General features: G+C 39.1%; 1 protein-coding gene across 9 annotated transcripts in view; it reads right to left on the bottom strand.

Annotated features, from left to right (window-relative positions):
• ESRP1 (epithelial splicing regulatory protein 1) overlaps positions 1-12,548 on the bottom strand; it is a 58,878-nt gene that overhangs the window by 43,684 nt on the left and 2,646 nt on the right. For all 9 annotated transcript variants that reach the window (XM_081496967.1, XM_081496970.1, XM_081496972.1 and 6 more), the window contains exons 2-4: positions 12,386-12,514; positions 11,070-11,183; positions 8,131-8,245 (exon numbers count right to left, since the gene is read on the bottom strand). In XM_081496967.1, coding sequence (XP_081353093.1) covers positions 8,131-8,245; positions 11,070-11,183; positions 12,386-12,514 — 358 coding nt within the window. The remainder of the gene's footprint in view (positions 1-8,130; positions 8,246-11,069; positions 11,184-12,385; positions 12,515-12,548) is intronic.

Raw genomic sequence — 12,548 nt, 5'->3', positions numbered from 1 at the left:
ACCTATTAACTTCTAAGATTCTACTGACATAAATGGTGATATTGATTACACACCATTTTGTGCCAAACACGATTTCCTCCTATACTTATGCAGTAGCCCTGCCAGGTGGATAACAGTAAAACCAAACAGATGATGAAACTCGGATTGACAGAAGTTCTGTAACTCACTCAAGTTTCCCAGCTGGTAGGTAATGGAGCTGGAATTATCATACAGTTCTGACTTGACTACGTGTATGCAATTCGCTGCCCTGAGATAAGCAGCTCTGTTTAATTTGTTTTGAGCAGCAGTTTGTGAGAAGCTTTCTAAATGTATATATGACATGGGTATGTATGGCTGAGTCCCTTCACTGTTAATCTGAAAGACTGGCTATACTCCAATACGAAATTAAAAGTTTCAAGTTTGAAAACCAACAAACAGAAAAGAGGACTAAATGACTAAATTCTCTAGCAGGGGTCACGATCCTGTATGAACTACAGTCTGAACCTGAGAATACTCGGATTACATGTAAGCAGACATCCTCTCAGGAGTACTCAAGGTGAGAAGGCGTTTTATCTGGTTTAAGTCTAAAACCAACCTATGGAAACCACTTTCAGAATAACACATGTAATAAAATAATAATTAACAAATAAATATATGAAAGCCAAGTGAAAAAGACAGATCAGAAGTAACAACGTGAAGTACCCTGTTTGTGTAGAATAGATTTGCACCTGAAGAATTATTTTACTGAACTCGACGTTTTGAATTAACAATGTGTTGTTGACATTTGGCTAACCTGGTTCCACATAACACGTCCCAACATGTTTCCCTTCAAGTCATCACACACCAGGAAGATCAGCAGCTCCGAGCTCCTAGCAGCTTTTAAAAGTCACCCAACCTCCTGCATGCCCAAACCATCCACTCACCCACACCACTGTCCTCGGAAGATTCATTCAGTTTTGAGTAATTCTTACCAGAATGTAACATCAACAACACATACAGGAGAGTGAGAAAAAACTTTTAGCACTGATTCTTTCTCCTATCAATTCATAATTATATACTGAATGACCTGCTACGCCTCTGATCTTGAGGGAAGGAAAGATGAGTCTGTGCCTCCTGATTTACGGTTGTCATGCAACTTAGTCATTCTGCCCTCGAGGCGGCCACAACAGCACCAACAGGCTTGGCCAGCTCCACAAATGAGACACGCCATGAGGAAACGCGGAAGGGTAAAGCCAGACATGTGGGAACAAAATGAGCGTTTCAGGCTACAGCTGAGCAAAGGGCTGCATTTACACAGAACTCAGAGACCTCCGGAGACCTCGTCAGTAGTTGAACAGAGGGTGCCACGTCAGTGAAACACATTTCTGGACTTAACCCACGCTTACACTCTCTGAAGGCAGAATTCAGAGAGAAATTGTACAGAGCACATCACTATTAATTGATTCAGATACCTTTTCTGACAGCCTGAAAAACGACACATTTCATTTCAGAACACTCAATTTTCCCTGATAAATAGCATCTTTTTAAAACTAGTTTAAAGCAAGGTTTTAGTTTCATGGAGAAAGCACACATATAGACAAGTTTGCTTCTTCCCCTTCTCTCTGTTTACTGTTTTATAGTCTAACACAGCTGCCTATATTGCCAGGCATTTTTCAATAAAATTCCTGTGTTAAAGGAACAAAGGAATAGCAAGCATAAAAGACCACAAAAAAGTTGAAAAAGTGCTCCAAATAAGAACTGAATTTCCTACATTATGTAAAGGAAAAAAGGGAAAGTGATAAATAACCCTTATATGAGTCACATAATTTAAAAAGACAGGTTCTAGGGAATTCCCTGGCAGTCCAGTGGACTGGACTCCGTGCTTCCACTGCAGGGGATACAGTTCGATCCCTGGTCAGGGAACTAAGATCCCTCAAGCCACGCTGAGTGGCCAAAAAAATAAAATAAAAAAATGAAACAGGTTGTATAAATAATCTGCTATATTTTAAAGTAAGCTTTGAAAGAAGCAAATAAGAATGCCACTATAAAACAAGGTAACTAAGATTCAAAGCAACAAAAACTTTTTTTATAATAAATGCTGGGAAACATATATCTATAGTTTTAACTCTTCCGCAGAAGCCTACACTTTCTAAGAGGGAGGGAAAAATGAGATTCATCCTAACAACTATTACTTCAGGAGGCATTATTGTTAACAAAAGCACAGAACTGACAAGTCAATTATACCTCCGAAGAAATAAACTGGAAGTAGGGGCCAATGCAAAATAAAAGAAAAATTTCTACCTTAGAAAAAGACACTTATATGGGATAAACAAATTAGGAAAGAGAGACTCCATGATAATGTTTTCCAAAGCCTTCTACAACAAAACAACTATTCTAGAATTCCCAAACTCACATTTTAAAAGTAAACTATTTTGTAATCAAAATAAACCACATAAAATTAACATAACTCTGAGTGCTGGCCAAGAATATACAGTATTTCTAGTCACTTAACTTACTACACACCACAAACCAGACTACTGGCCGATTTGGCTCACATCATGGCCATGTGGTGCCAAAGATAATTTCTTCCCCACTCCAGCTAACAAGGTCAACTAGTAACCCAGCTTAACTAGGTGATATTTTAAATCCCATTCATATGCAAAAAGATACCAGGGAGGATTCAGCATTTGCCTCCGTTTTTTAAGAAGGGCAATGAAGGTGTGTGTGACCACAAAGATCCAGTTCAACTAATCATAACAAACAAGCTGACTTCCCTGGCAGTCCAGTGGTTAGGAATCTGCCTGCCTATGCAGGGGACACAGGTTCTGCTCCGGGAAGATGCCACATGCCTCGGAGTAACTAAACCCTTGAGCCTCTACCGAGCCTGTGCTTCAGAGGCCACAGTCTGTAACAAGAGAAGTGACCACAATGAGAAGTCCGGACACCGCAACCAGAGAAAGATTTCTCGAAGCAACGAAGACCCAGCGAAACCAAAACAACATTTTTTAAAATAAAAAACCAAATAAGCCACCATATTATCCAGCAATACCACTTCTAGGCATATACTCTGAATAAACCAAAACTGAAAAAGACACATGTATTCCGATGTTCGTTGCAGCACTGTTTACAATAGCTAGAACATGGAAGCACCCTACATGTCCACTGCCAGATCAATGGATAAAGAAGCTGTGCTACATAGATACAAAGGAATATTACTCAACCAAAAAAAAAAAAAAAAAGGAATGCACTTGAGTCAGTTCTGATGAGGTGGATGAACCTAGAGCCTATTATACAGAGTGAAGTCAAAAAAAACAAATATCATATATTAATGCATATATATGGAATCTAAAAGGATGGCACTGACGAATCTGTTCAAAGAGCAGCAATGGAGATGCAGACATAGAGAACAGACTTATGGACAAAGGGTGGGTGAGGAGAGGGAGAGAGAAATGGAGAGAGGAGCATGGTTGCATATCCATTAACATAAGTAAATAGAGAGCCAATGGGAATTTGCTGTATGACTCAGGGAACTCAGACTGGGGCTCTGCGATAACCTAGAGGGGTGGGAATGGGCGGGACACACGTACACCTATGGTTACTCATGCTGATGTATGACAGAAATCAATACTGCAAACCAATCAATTAAAAATAAATAAATATTATAAAAACAAGCACATAAGCGCGAATGAACCCCTTTCACACACACTATTTTACAATGGAGAAGCTAAATTAACCCTTAAGTTTACCTGTACTAACATGTAGCAAACATGTTAAAAGGCCTAGACCCAGTCTCACACAAGGTTAGAAAAAAAAAAAGTAGGTGTAAAATAGTTTAGATAAGGTCTCAGATCAATAAGGAGTCCTTTCGGTCATTGGCAGCTGGCTTTCTTTCTCCATGACACTCAACAACCCAGTCTACACTGCAGAGTGCACACTAGGGCAGGCAGTGGCTGAGTGGTTGCATGAACCACATTATTATTCCTTGCAATAGTTACGCCCATTCCAAGATGGGGAAACTGAGGCTGAAAGGTCCAGTAAATTCACCCCGAGTAAACGTGACCCCAGAGCTCGTGTTCTTACCACTCTGCCAGTATGGCTATTATGTCCATCTTTAATATACGGGAAAAATAGGCCACTGTTACTGTGTTAGTAGCACGCCCACACAAACATATGGATGGTTTACTCCTACCAGGAAGTGGTGAAACAAACACATAGAAAGACACACTCCTACTAACACTTGGATGGACGGACAAGAGTGGTTTAGTGATTTTTTTTTTTACCATGCTATTGTAAAGTTGCACCAGTGAAATGGCATTTGCTAATAATGTCAAACAGCATATATGGATGGAATACCCTACAACTGGATCAAAACTTTACAAAATTAACTTCCCTTTCCTCCTGAATATTACAGTCTCAGGAAACAGAATATAAATTTTTAAGGGAGATAATCTATTTAAATAGGCAACCCCATGCTCAAATAATCTTTACAAATTCTAGAATTTTATCTCCTAGTTAACAAGCAGGATGCTTGCAATGAGACTCAGGTTCAAATGCTGCCATTTCTAACTTAAGACAAAACCTTGAAGCCTCAGTTTCCCTAGCTATAAAAGGGGGCAATACTTCCTCTACTGGGCTCTTGGGAGGCTATTACTGGGATAAATAATAAGCTCCCAATTGACAGTTCTCTACTTTCATTTGCTTGCTGAATAAGGCCATACTTCATTTAAAATGAGTTCTCAGTAAAGGCTTGGTAAAATGAAATAAACAGTGGTAAAGGTCTTGATTAAGGAGAATAAATCAGCTCATGAATAACAAAGCTAACAAACAAATACGTTAAGAAACCAGCAGGAAGTAATTCCAGGCAACATTGTAGGGAAAAAGGTTTGTTCTTAAAAAAACAAGTAAGTTATACAAACAGCCTCATAATCAAAATGGACTTTCAGCAGGGGACAAGTAGAATTAATTTCCCCCAAGGGATCTATGATAAATTTCTTCTTTTAAAAAAAAATTACATGGGCCCCAATTCCTATCATCACACCCTTACCGCTTCACCTGATTACAAAATACCAGCCATAGTTCACTTGCTAAGTGAGGTCTTTCTCCACTTAGAACTGCATAACTCAAAAAAGCAGGTAACAAAATTGAGCTGGAATAACTCAGAGAGGCTCAACATTAACCCCAGCAGTGGTTTTAGAACCAACACAAAGACAAAAGAGGAAAATAAGTGCTAATGTAAGAACCAGGATTGCATACAAGAAATGACTAAACCTTTTCTTTTATCAAAGCGGTCATACTGCTTCATTTACATCCAGGGTTCACAAAGCTTTCACTGGGAAATACCATAAATAAAAGTAAGGCTTGAGGGACTTTCCCTGGTGGCCCAGTGGCTAAGACCCCACACTCCTAGGTTTGATCCGTGGTTGAGGAACTAGAGGACTTCCCAGGTAGCTCAGTGGAAAAGAATCCACCTGCCAATGCAGGAGACTGGGGTTTGATCCATAGGTCAGGAACATCCCCTGGAGTAAGAAATGGTCACCTGCTCCAGTATGTTTGCCTGGAAAATTCCATGGACAGAGGAGCCTGGTGGGCTACAGTCTATGGGGCTGCAAAGAGTCTGACACAACTGAGCGCACACACATGCCTGAAATGGAGCCTAACTTAGCTTTATTCATAATTCACCTGTTTATTGTAGTCAAATATTTCCGATTTTCAGTTCTATGGTATTTGGGGGAAAAAAAAAAAAACACAAACACAAAACTGCCAACAAATAGTTATGGAGCCAGGATGAAAAGGAATGACAGAAAAAAATAGTCAGCATAGCATATTACCCATTTACCTAAAGGTCAGATAGGGCAAAAACTATATAAAAGGTATATAGTAATTTTAAAGAGTACGGAGCATAGTGTGTAGGTAATACAGCATGAAGTGAAGAGTGAAAGTGTTAGTTGCTCAGTCGTGTCTGACGCTTTGCAACCCATGAATTGTAGCTCACCAGGCTCCTCTGTCCATAGAACTCTCCAGGTAAGACTACTGGAGTGGGTAGCCATTCCCTTCTCCAGGGAATCTTCCCGATCCAAGGGTTTTCTGCATTGCAGGCAGATTCTTTACCATCTGAGCCACCAGGGAAGCCCAGATAATACAACATAGAGCAAGTAAAAAGCCCAGGTTACCATACTGAACATGTTTACTAATACCCCAAATCTTACATTATGTTACGCTCTTAAGAAACCAAGGAGAAAAAATGGGTAAGCTTTTAACAAGTTATCTCTGAACTGAAAACTCATTGAAAAAAATACAGAATACCTAAATGTAAGAACCTCTTGTTTGTAGCTATGCAAATTTTTACTAATATCTGACTTACCATTACTAGAGAAAGATTTTCTTTGCTAAAAGAGAAAACTGGGTGATCAGGGATGAACACTGAATACTGCTTTTCCTATTCAAATTATCTTTTTCTATTAGACTTTCCCTCCACTATCTATTAATACTTTGCAAAAGTTTTTGATTCTTCATTTTGTACCAGCACATTAAATGGTTTAGCATTTGCTATCAATGGAATTGTGTCCCTCCCCAAACTTCATGTGCTGAAGCCCTAGAGGCTAAATGTGACTATCTGGAGATAGATAATTTAGGAGATAATTAAGGTTAAATGAGGCCACAAGGAAAGGGCCCCAATCTTTTAGGCCTGTGGTCTTATAAAGAGAGGAAAGAACCACCTCATTCCTGGCTGTGCCAGGTCCCCACCCCACCCCATTGTGAGAGGCAAGGAGGAGGCAGCTATCTGAAAGCCAGGAAGAGCGTTCACCAGAGGTGAACCATGATGGCACCCTAATCTGGGACCTTCCACACTCCAGAAATGTGAGAAAATAAATTTGTTGCTAATAAGCCATCAGTCTACAGTATTTGTTATGGCAGCCTGAGCTAACTAATACAACATTCTAACCAACAAAACACATAACAAATGTTTTTCTACTGTCCCAACCTTCTAATGAAAACTCTTGTTATAATTCCTTCAAATGAGCTTATTCTACCCTTCTCCCAGAACTGTTGGGAGCTAAACCAATAACTTAGTAAAAGTCGTTCAGTTGTGTCTGACTCTTTGCGACCCCATGGACTGTAGCCCGCCAGGCTCCTCTGTCCATGGAATTCTCCAGGCCAGAATACTGGAGTGGGTAGCCGTTCCCTTCTTCAGGGGATCTTCCCAACCCAGGGATCGAACCCAGGTCTCCTGCATGGCAGGCAGGTTCTTTATTGTCTGAGCAGCTAAATCAGCTACATCAAAATTCTAGCTACCTACTTCCAAGAAAGCAAATAAATGAGTTTGATCTGCTTACAAATGGTTAGGAAAAATATCCAAACCATCATTTTTTTCATCAAGAAATTTTGAAATAAAATCAGGCTTTAGCTCCTGAAAAAGAATGATAAAGTTTAAGAATAAACATCTGTAACTTACAAGTTCCTGAAAATAACCTGAATCTGACTTCATGATGATTCTCAGAGTAGCTTTGGGTGGGTCCTCAAAACCTCTATTACTCAGTGTTACATCTGATAGTTAGCACATAATTGCTTATTAGTTAGCACTTTAAAGACTTACTGTATGAAAGATGATGGGTCATTCATGACAAGATTTGTGATTATAAAATTTACTTTTAAAACAGTACATGACGCATCAGATATATTAGCTTGGTAATGAAATAATTTGGGGTAAAATCTCAACCTCATTTTATCATCTCAACAGATAGTCACCATAGTCTATATGTATTTGAAAAACAAAGAAGATTAAACCCCCAAACACTCTTATCCATTCAAAAGAAGCAGAAATAAACACCCAAACCAAGATAATCAAGAATAAGGGGCCTTAGAATTGGCAAAAAAAATTCTGGTCTTCACATTCATCAACTGAAAAAACAAAATAAAACCAAGCCACTCCCATAATCCAAAATTAAGTTCTATTTTATGTGTTCACCTCACAAAAATCAATGTCTAAAGCCAGGTAGATCATCATTTAAATTCAGTCAATTATAACTACTTCGATTGTACCGTTTTCCCCTAGCACAATAGACAAATTTTAGACAAGTGAATTTTCATACAATGTTTTAAATATTCTTGAATTGCCATGTTTTCCTAGAGCTGTCTTCTCAAATGATTTCTGAGTCATCACTTAAAGGATACACTCTGTCATTGCTGCAACATCCAGCTTATCAATATCAGGTGAACCAGGGCAACACTTCTTGAATTCTTTTCGAAGATCAAAAAAGGAATAGAAGCACTCAGGCAATAATACATTCTGAGGAAGGACAAGGTAGATACTGTTAACTAGACATATTTAGTTCAATAATTCCCTAACAATTAGGAACCTAAGAACTGAATGTAATTATATTTTACCACAATTAAAAAAAAACACATTTTTTTAAAATTAAACATTAGAGTGTCTTCATTTTCTGTTAAAGTATTACATCCTATATAAAAGTGTCATGAAAAAATAATTCATTTTATTTTAAGGCAATGGATTATACATTTGTGCTCCACTCTGTATTGCTCTAAAACAGTTCTGAAGCTATAAAACATTTAGGCTACCATATTTTATATTTCCTATCTGATAATACAATGTTCTTTGTCTAGCCACAATTATGTTAGACCATCTGTATTTTTAGGAAGTGATATTAGTCCTCTCAGTTTTCATACAGATGCTTGTTTACAATATATGTCTAGACCTAGGAACCTAAGTCTTTATCAAAATTTAATTTTCTATTAAAACACAGCTTAAAATCCTGGGTTCTGATAAAGCATAGTCCACACACTAAAATTAGAACGAGACAGCAAATTCCTGATTACCTGAAGAGGATTATTTTCTGCCAAATTACACTCCCACATTAGTTTTCCAGACCATTATTATTCTGGCTAAAGCCTGAGAACTCAAATGAGACTTAAAAGAATATATCACAAATCTCAGTAGCAAAGAAGACATGGTTCCTGTTGACTAGCATCACTCTTGTAATTAAACAAAGCTCAACTGTCAGAGCAAGTATCACACTACTGTGTCACTTTTCTGAAAGAAAAAAAATCCTCATTGAATCATTTTCAAAGTTTAGTTTTGTCACAGTGAATTTAGATTTGTCTCAAAACTTCAAGATAGTCTGTGTTCACTTACTGGGAATTTGTACATTATAAAGACAAGGATACAAAGACTTTTTAATGTTTGTGACCCATACTATTTATGCAATAATGTCTCTAAATTTCCTTTACTGGATTCTATTAGATGTGGTTTGCTCATGCTAGATTTGAATAGGTATCAGTATATCATGGTGACGTTTTCAAAATAGGTAATCTTGAATTGTGAATCTTTTAAGATTACCTACAAAAATCCTTATTTAAAAGCTGTTTATAATGACAATAACTCAAAAGTCCAACAATAAAAGTTTGGTTTAAATAGGTATATCCATTAAGACACTGAATTTTTTTTTACTGCTTACACAAAATACTGATGTTATATTAAATTTAAAATAGGTTAAAAGATTTATGTAGTATGAATGCTCCCTGTAAAAGTAAGGCTTTTTCACAAAAATCTGAAAGAACACATTCAATTATGTTCACATTCAAAAAACCACTTTGTTTTCTGACTAGAAGGATTATTTGTCTTACCATTTCCTTATTTTTCTATAATGAATAGAATTATTTTCATTATGATGCTAAATTAATTGTTTTAGTTTTATCAGAATCTTAACAGAAGTTACTCAGGAAAATTTTTCTCTGGAGGTTGTCCCACATCCAAAGCAGTGTACCTAAAATAACAAAAACTGCTGGGTTTACTCCAGCCCAATAGAGAAAGATTAAATTTTATCCCTTATATGAGTTTGAAGGGAAAAAAAATTTTTCATATATGTATCTTTTTCTGGATTGACGGTATAGCAATTTGCTTAGCATTTAACTAACAATAATAACACTCCTCTTTTCATCAATTACTAAGATTGCTGTAAAAAGAGGAGTTTTTATCCAACTCTCAAGATACAGGAACTTGAGTTTCTCCTTTAAACTTTTGAAGTTGTCATTATACATTTAATTCATTTCTTTCCTTTCCCTGCTGAAGTAAAAAGAAGTCTGCACTGACTACTCACTTGTGACATCAATTGCCAGTCTAAACTTTTTATTGCAAGATTTACCTCACATACCTTTCCTTATGAAAATATTTTACTTCCATCTTTTCAAGTTCAGTATCTGCCTATCACAATAAAGTTACAGCTCTAACTAATTAAGTTGATAAGATCAACTACATTAACAATAATTGGTTACACTGGGTCTGCTGTCTATGGGTACCATTTTTTCTCAATCCCTCAGTATTCTTCCCCAGAAGGGAAATCACACCTACATAAGATAGTATCTTTCTCATTTCATACTTTTTTCCATACCAGAAAGATGAGTAAAGGTAAAAGATGAGGCTGACCCCATTACTTTGATACAAAATTCAATCAGTTGCACAAAATTCAATCAGTTGCACATTTACTTAAAGTCAGACAAAACAGTATGCTATAATTAACATTTAACTAGTCACTTAAGAATACAAAGCTTTTAAATGAAATCATTAGAATTACATTCTAATTTGAAAGATTTTTCTTTGCTCCCTCCTTTCTAGGATAAGGCATTTGTTACACAGATGGGAATATCACGACGTATTCAACTACAGTTTTACCCACTTTAAATGTCAAAAATTCAGCTAATATGCTTTGGAAAAGAGTGTCAAGCCTCTCTAAAACTTAACATACACAAAAACAAACTTTTAAGTCACCAAAGGGTATCTATAAAATTACTGTTACCTCAAATATTTCTATAAAAGTGCTGCAAATTTTTTTATTGTGGTAAAATATACGTAATACAATATTTACCATTTTGACGATTTTTAAGTGTATAATTTAAAGGCATTAAGTACACCCACATTGCTGTGGAACCGTCACCACCATTCCCTTCTCATCTTCTCAAACTGAAATTCTGTACCCATGAAATACTAACTCCTCATATGCATATTTCTAAAATAGAGAAACCTGGATAAGCCGTTGCTTAAGCCTCCAGTCACCCCTAAGGTCTAATCATCTTTTTCTGGAAACGGGCACTCTTACCTTCTTAGAAGCCTCCGGATGCAGAATCTGTCTGACGTGAAGCTGCCCGTCGGTACAGAGACAAAAGGAGGTTCCTACCCCAATATTCAGTTCATTGCTCACTGACTGGTTAAACTGAAAAGAACAAAACACACCCAGGGATGCAAAGGATGCAGGATTCACAAACTATGAAAAGTGGCCCCTCCTGTTTAAAACCAGATAAAAACCTGGCTAACAGCTGCGGAGAACACCACTACTAGGGGCAACATTAGAAGGACCCCTCCAAACGATCCAGCTTCCTTTAGACAGGGGACTTTTCCAATCCTCAGTTAACCCACAAAAGAATTTGGTAAATGCATCTTTCAACATCCCTCCTCCTTGCATTTTTGTAATAAATCCATTCAAGACTTTTAAGTCAGAGGTCTCATTTCATCAGCAAATTGCCTTCTGATTACATCATTATCTGGTGTTACTTTTTTTTTTTTTTCTGTTAAGATGCTCTAGACTTAAAGAAAGATGCCAGTTTCTGAAGTCAATGTGGTTAATGGGCTTCCCTGGTGGTAAAGAATTCGCCTGCTGATGCAGGAAACGCAGATTGGATTCCTGGGTCGGGAAGATCCCGAGGAGAAGGAAATGACAACCCTCTCCAGTATTCTTGCCTGGGAAACCCCATGGACAGGAGCCTGGTGGGCTACAGTCCATGGGGTCGCAAAGAGTGGGACACGACTTAGAGACCAGACAACAACTATGCGTACACAGCACTCTGTTAAACGTAGTACAACGTTTCCTGTAACACACCCCAGCAATGGTAACTTTCCCCTGTAATTAGCAACTCTTGTTCTAGGGCAGAAGCCGGGAGCACACGGGACACTCACCTGCGCACAGGTGTTCAGCGCCCCGCCCTAGCCGCGGTCCAGTACCCGTCAGCATCCCGGTTTTCAGGTCACCTCAACCCCAGCTAAGGGGATTCCATTACTTTCGCGGCCACGCAAGGGGCAGCCCCACCTCGCCGGGCCCACAAACCCTCCCCGCGCTGGGCCCAAGGTCACTAAAGAGGTAACCGGAACCGGGCCTTTGGGGGAATTCAGGAGCCTGAAGCCAAGCAGCAACCCCCCGGTTCCCACCCAGCGGGGGGCCCCCTCCAGCTCTCGGCGCGAGGCCCGCCCGCCGGCAGGCACCACCACCCCGGGGGGCTGGGAGGCTTCAAGGAACAGCGACTTCGCCGCCCAGAGTCCACCGAGGGCTCCCAGCCCGGGTCTCGCCACCCCGCCCCGCGGACCAGCGCGCGCCGTCCGGACGCTACGGATGAGGTGGGCGGCGCGGCCCCGCGCAGTCACCTGTCGGAGCGCCTGGTCCAGCTGCGGCGCCGAGGACAGGCTCTCGGCGTCAAGCTTCGTTTCTTCTTTGCAGTCCTCTGTCAGCTCCAAGTGGTCGGGTCTAACTAGTACTTCGTGCAACTGTCCCACCTCCGGGAAAAAGAAAACAAACAAGAAGCAGGGG

Source organism: Giraffa tippelskirchi, chromosome 6 (assembly GCF_054371585.1).
Source record: "Giraffa tippelskirchi isolate mGirTip1 chromosome 6, T2T-mGirTip1v1.2.pri, whole genome shotgun sequence".
Taxonomy (NCBI): domain Eukaryota; kingdom Metazoa; phylum Chordata; class Mammalia; order Artiodactyla; family Giraffidae; genus Giraffa; species Giraffa tippelskirchi.
The sequence above is the reverse complement of the archived record's forward strand: the minus strand, read 5'-3'. Positions and strand labels throughout refer to the sequence as shown.